General features: G+C 41.3%; 1 protein-coding gene across 1 annotated transcript; it reads right to left on the bottom strand.

Moving 5' to 3' along the window:
• Nucleotides 1-1,228: 1,228 nt before the first annotated feature.
• On the bottom strand, nucleotides 1,229-3,363 carry LOC110534426 (zinc finger protein RFP). Its single transcript, XM_036933546.2, has one exon. It carries the CDS (start codon nucleotides 3,349-3,351, stop codon nucleotides 1,957-1,959), a length of 1,395 nt encoding a protein of 464 aa, XP_036789441.2. The 5' UTR covers nucleotides 3,352-3,363; the 3' UTR covers nucleotides 1,229-1,956.
• Nucleotides 3,364-4,561: the final 1,198 nt, after the last annotated feature.

The raw sequence follows: 4,561 nt of genomic DNA, 5'->3' as shown, positions 1-4,561 counted from the left end.
GAGTTCCTCTGTCCAGTGTTATTTTTTTATATTTTCTATTGGCCAGTTTGAGATATGTCTTTTTCTTTGCAACTCTGCCTAGAAGGCCAGCATCCCGGAGTCACCTCTTCACTGTTGACGTTGAGACTGGTGTTTTGCAGAGTACCAATCCATTTATGTATGGCGAATAGCGGTTTTTGCACATTTTAAACAGCGCTCACATTGTTATCTCATCACCCAACAGGCTTTTCACGTTATCTTTTCTTTCTCTCTCTCTCTATCTCTCTCTTTCGGAGTGTGTCGAGAACAGTAAGAATATGGCAGGACGGGATCGGTCCGATGCAGATGGAGTCTGTGCTGAGATGAAGTCCATGGTGAGTTAACAAAACTTTTCCAACAGAGAATACATTCATTTACCTCCATAATCTAGAGTCATACACCCAAAATGATGGTGCTGATGAAGACAATAGTAAAGATTAACACTCCATTTGTTTATTGTTGTAGACTCATGGAGAACCACTTGAAAAACCAAACCTGAAGACAGAAACCAAAGGCATTGCAGAGGTTTTCTTGAATCCATGTGCAATAGGTTTAACATGATATCACTACAGTCCCAGAGACTACAATATTTTTTGATAACCTGTTTATTAATTTATGGCACACAGTTTTTTTTTTAAGCACAATGCCTTTTTGTAACAAATATTTTATGTGACATAAGTACATTTGTCAAGAATATTGTTAGTGTAGTTTGGTGCAATGTTTTTTAGTTAAGCCTCTTCTGGGTCAAAGTATTGTGAGAGAATATTCAAATGCATTCCATGTCACCACTGTTATTTTGTAACCACCACTACGATACACTACAAGTGTTTTGTATCTCAAATGACTTTTGGGGTTGTGGGAATGATGATCATGGTCACTTCTTGTCTTGCATTTGTACATCTAATACAATTTTGAGAAATACAACTGACTAGCATAACAGAAAAGTTCTTACATGGACATGTTTTGAAAGTTAGTGACTTGTGAAAAGGTGTTCTCCCTCGCCTGTTAACAGGATCATTTTACTCATTACTACACTGGATCAAATATGAAAGAGGCATTTACTCTGATGATGAAATGTTTATAGCAGTTGAACATATTAAATGCAGGTCCAGCAATTGCTTAGTTTGTCTTATGTCAAAGGCAATGGATGATCATTAACTGACAATCCCAAAATGATGGCTTGAGTTTTAATACTCTGTAGAAAAAGGAATTGCCTAGAAGTGTATATTTATTCATAAATGAAAGCAGAGTTCAACCCAGAATATGTTGTATAACATGTTTATGCAGTGGACTTCATTGATCTCGCCTGATGCGGTTGAACCAATGGAATAGTCCCTAAAGTACAAACCCTGCCCATCTGGCACTCCATACCAGCTCAATCAAACGGCAAAAGTATGTGAAAGAAAACAAATACTATTTGAACCCAGGTCTGTAGTGTACCACTTATACTATTTCAAACTCCTCTTTACCTGTACCCTGTGGTGGACATCAGGAATACATCTCAGCTGGCCCTGACCCCATCCTCTATGATGCAACTGTCCCACTAAAACCTGGGCAACGTGGCCAAAGACTCCTTCATCATCCCCCTGGTGGAGATCCCTGGCCTCATCCTCACCTACATCCACAACCAGCTCAAAGGAAAAGTACGTCCTCTATTACATTCACTGTCACAAACCAAAAACCAGCTCAAAGGCAAGTACTTTCTCACATTCAACTACATGCAGTCAGGAGAAAAAGCTTCATTTCCAATAGTTCCAAGCGGGGGAAAAAATCTGTTTTTGAGACAGGGTGACACTAAAGCTGTGTTGTATTCATTAAGTATACCTTTGTATAAATGTTCAAAGATGCATTATGGTACATTACAAGCTCAAAACATTTTTCAACACAAATGACAATTTAGGGCAATACCTGAAAAATGACTCTCTCTCCATTGTTTTATCAGCCTGTGTGATTGACAGGAGAGATGATGAGAGGAGCTGAGTTTTTTCCATCATCATTATTACTGGGGATGAAGAAGGGAAAGAGTTTATCTTTAAAGGTGCAGCCAGTGAAAGAGTAGATATGAGACCTGGCCTCCACATCATAAAAGGAGACCTGACCCTCCTCATAGTCCACAAACAACCCCACCTTCTGGGGCTTCTCTCTCGAGGACAGGATGACTTGGGGGGAGGCACAGGCTGTGTATTGATTCCCATCCATTAAGACCACAGTCCAGAGTCCATATTCAGGGCTAGGTGATACAGACCCCTTCCTGTCTATGGACTCTCTGGCCCCTCCTAAAGTCCACCTAGTCTTACCGTTAACTGTCACCTCATAGTAAAATCTACCTGAGGAGAAGCCATCCTTTCCAAGGACAATGGCAAAACGATCAAACCTTTTTGGATTGTCAGAAAGATTATGTGGTATGTCTCCACGTCTTACTTGTTTCCTATCTTCAGACAGGATGAGTTTGTGATGTGCTGTATCAGGGTCCAGAGTCACATCCACTGCATACTGCTGAATCCTCTTCAGTTTGACCTCAGGCAGCTTCTCCATCTCTTTATTCAGTGTCTCTTTCAGCTGAGACACTGCTCTCCTCACAGTCCCCACACACAGATCACTGTGAACACTGATCTCAGACATGTTCTTGGTGGGTGGAGGTTTGTACACTAGTGATGGGAAGTTCTGGAGAAGTTGGAGGTGGTCCTCAGTGTGTGAGAGCTGCTTCAGATCAGTGCTTCTCCTCTGTAGCTCAGTGATTTCCTGCTCCAGATCTTTAATGAGCCCTTCAGCCTGCCTCTCTACTGCTTTCTGCTTCTCCTCAATCACCTCAACAAGCTCAGCTTGGCTTTTCTCAATGGAGCGCACCAGAGTACTGAAGACCTGTATGCTGTCTGCTATCTCCCTCTCTGCATCTCTCTTGCTGAGATCTACTAAGAGTTTGATGTCTTTAACCTTCTTCAGTCGCTCCTGGATAATCTGCTGCATTTCTGTCTCAGTTTTCTCCAAGTGAGCCTTCCTCTCTCCACACGCTTCCTCTATAGGGACAGTGTCATGGGTCTTGTGGTCTGCCTCAGTGCAGAACTGACACACACAAGTCTGGTCAGTCCTACAGAACAGCTCCAGGAGTCTGTCATGCTTTTTACAGATCCTGTCTTCCAGGTTCTCCACAGGGTCGACCAGTTTGTGTCTCTTTAAGGCTGGGGCAATCTGATGAGGCTCCAGGTGAGTCTCACAGTAAGAGGTTAGACAGAGCAGGCAGGACTTCATGGCACTGAGCTTCGTCCCAGTGCAGACGTCACAAGGCACTTTTCCGAGTTTAGGAGGGGACTCATCTTTACCTCTGTCTCTCATCTTTTTAAAATCTAGAAACTTCAGTTTCACTTTAGCAAAGTGACGTTGTCATGCTCCTACCCACCCAGTGCTGCTCTGTGCTCTGGAACAGAATTAACCCTTCACATGGCTGATACATTGTTTTACCTTCTTAATTCAATCAAGGTTGAACAGTTAAACAAGAGTATTATAATTGTTTGGACCTATTGCAGGTGTATGGAAGGTTTTCTGACATCAACAACAACAGAATTCTAATTCCACATTGGGATGAAAAAGGAATTGCTGTCTTGGCAGATTTGACAATTAATTATGAAGCAAGAAATGTCCCATATTGTGCCTTTAAACATACTCACTTTGACATATACCAACTACCAGTTTATCAAGTCAAGCCAGACAATGGGTGAAAGGAGAAAATGCAGAATTACTTTACTGTTTGTAGGAAATTGCCTGTGCTCGCTGTATGCTAAAAGCCTGCATCTGCTGCTTGTGGTTTCTAATGAAATGCAGGTCCTACAAACATTGAGGTTGTTTTATGTTAAAGGCAACGCATGATCATAACTGACAATCCCTAAATTGTGGCAATATTGGATCATTACTGTTTATTGAGTTTGTCTCTTTCATATATTCTATTGGAGTTTATAAAACATAAATGCAGGACATGACAAAACATGCCACTTGGTGGCAGACAACCCACACAGCATCCATAAACAACAACAGATAAAACAACACTGACAGACAATTGACAACAAAAACAAAGAGCAATAATGGTAATACAGTTATGGTCCTATGTGATGCCCAGACTGTGATCTTGAGCTTGGGTTAAAATACAATCAAATAGGTGCATCGTTCTGGACCTGTACAGGACGTAAATCCCTAAATTGTGGCAACGTTGGGTCATTACTGCTTATTGAGTTGGTAATTCTGTATTCATAGAAAAAGGGATGTCTAAACTACAAATTCCCCCTTTGCGGTGCACAGTACCATCATCAGTCAACATGTGTCAGGTTCACCTAGGGGTCATGAAAAGGGTTGTACCAAAATGTTTGATGTATTAGAATAATTGATTATTCTTATGTTGTATTAATAGAAGGGGTTATAAGATCCCTCCCTCCTTGCATTTATAGGGTCCTAGACTACAGATTAACAGTATTCCACAATTGTTTTTTTAGTTCTCTCTCTCTTTCTTATAAAGTGGCCCCTCTGAGAATGTGTGACTGTGGAGAAGGAGCTC

The sequence above is a fragment of the Oncorhynchus mykiss genome, chromosome 10 (genome assembly GCF_057628025.1).
Source record: "Oncorhynchus mykiss isolate SJ-2025 chromosome 10, ASM5762802v1, whole genome shotgun sequence".
NCBI classification, from domain to species: domain Eukaryota; kingdom Metazoa; phylum Chordata; class Actinopteri; order Salmoniformes; family Salmonidae; genus Oncorhynchus; species Oncorhynchus mykiss.
The sequence above is the reverse complement of the archived record's forward strand: the minus strand, read 5'-3'. Positions and strand labels throughout refer to the sequence as shown.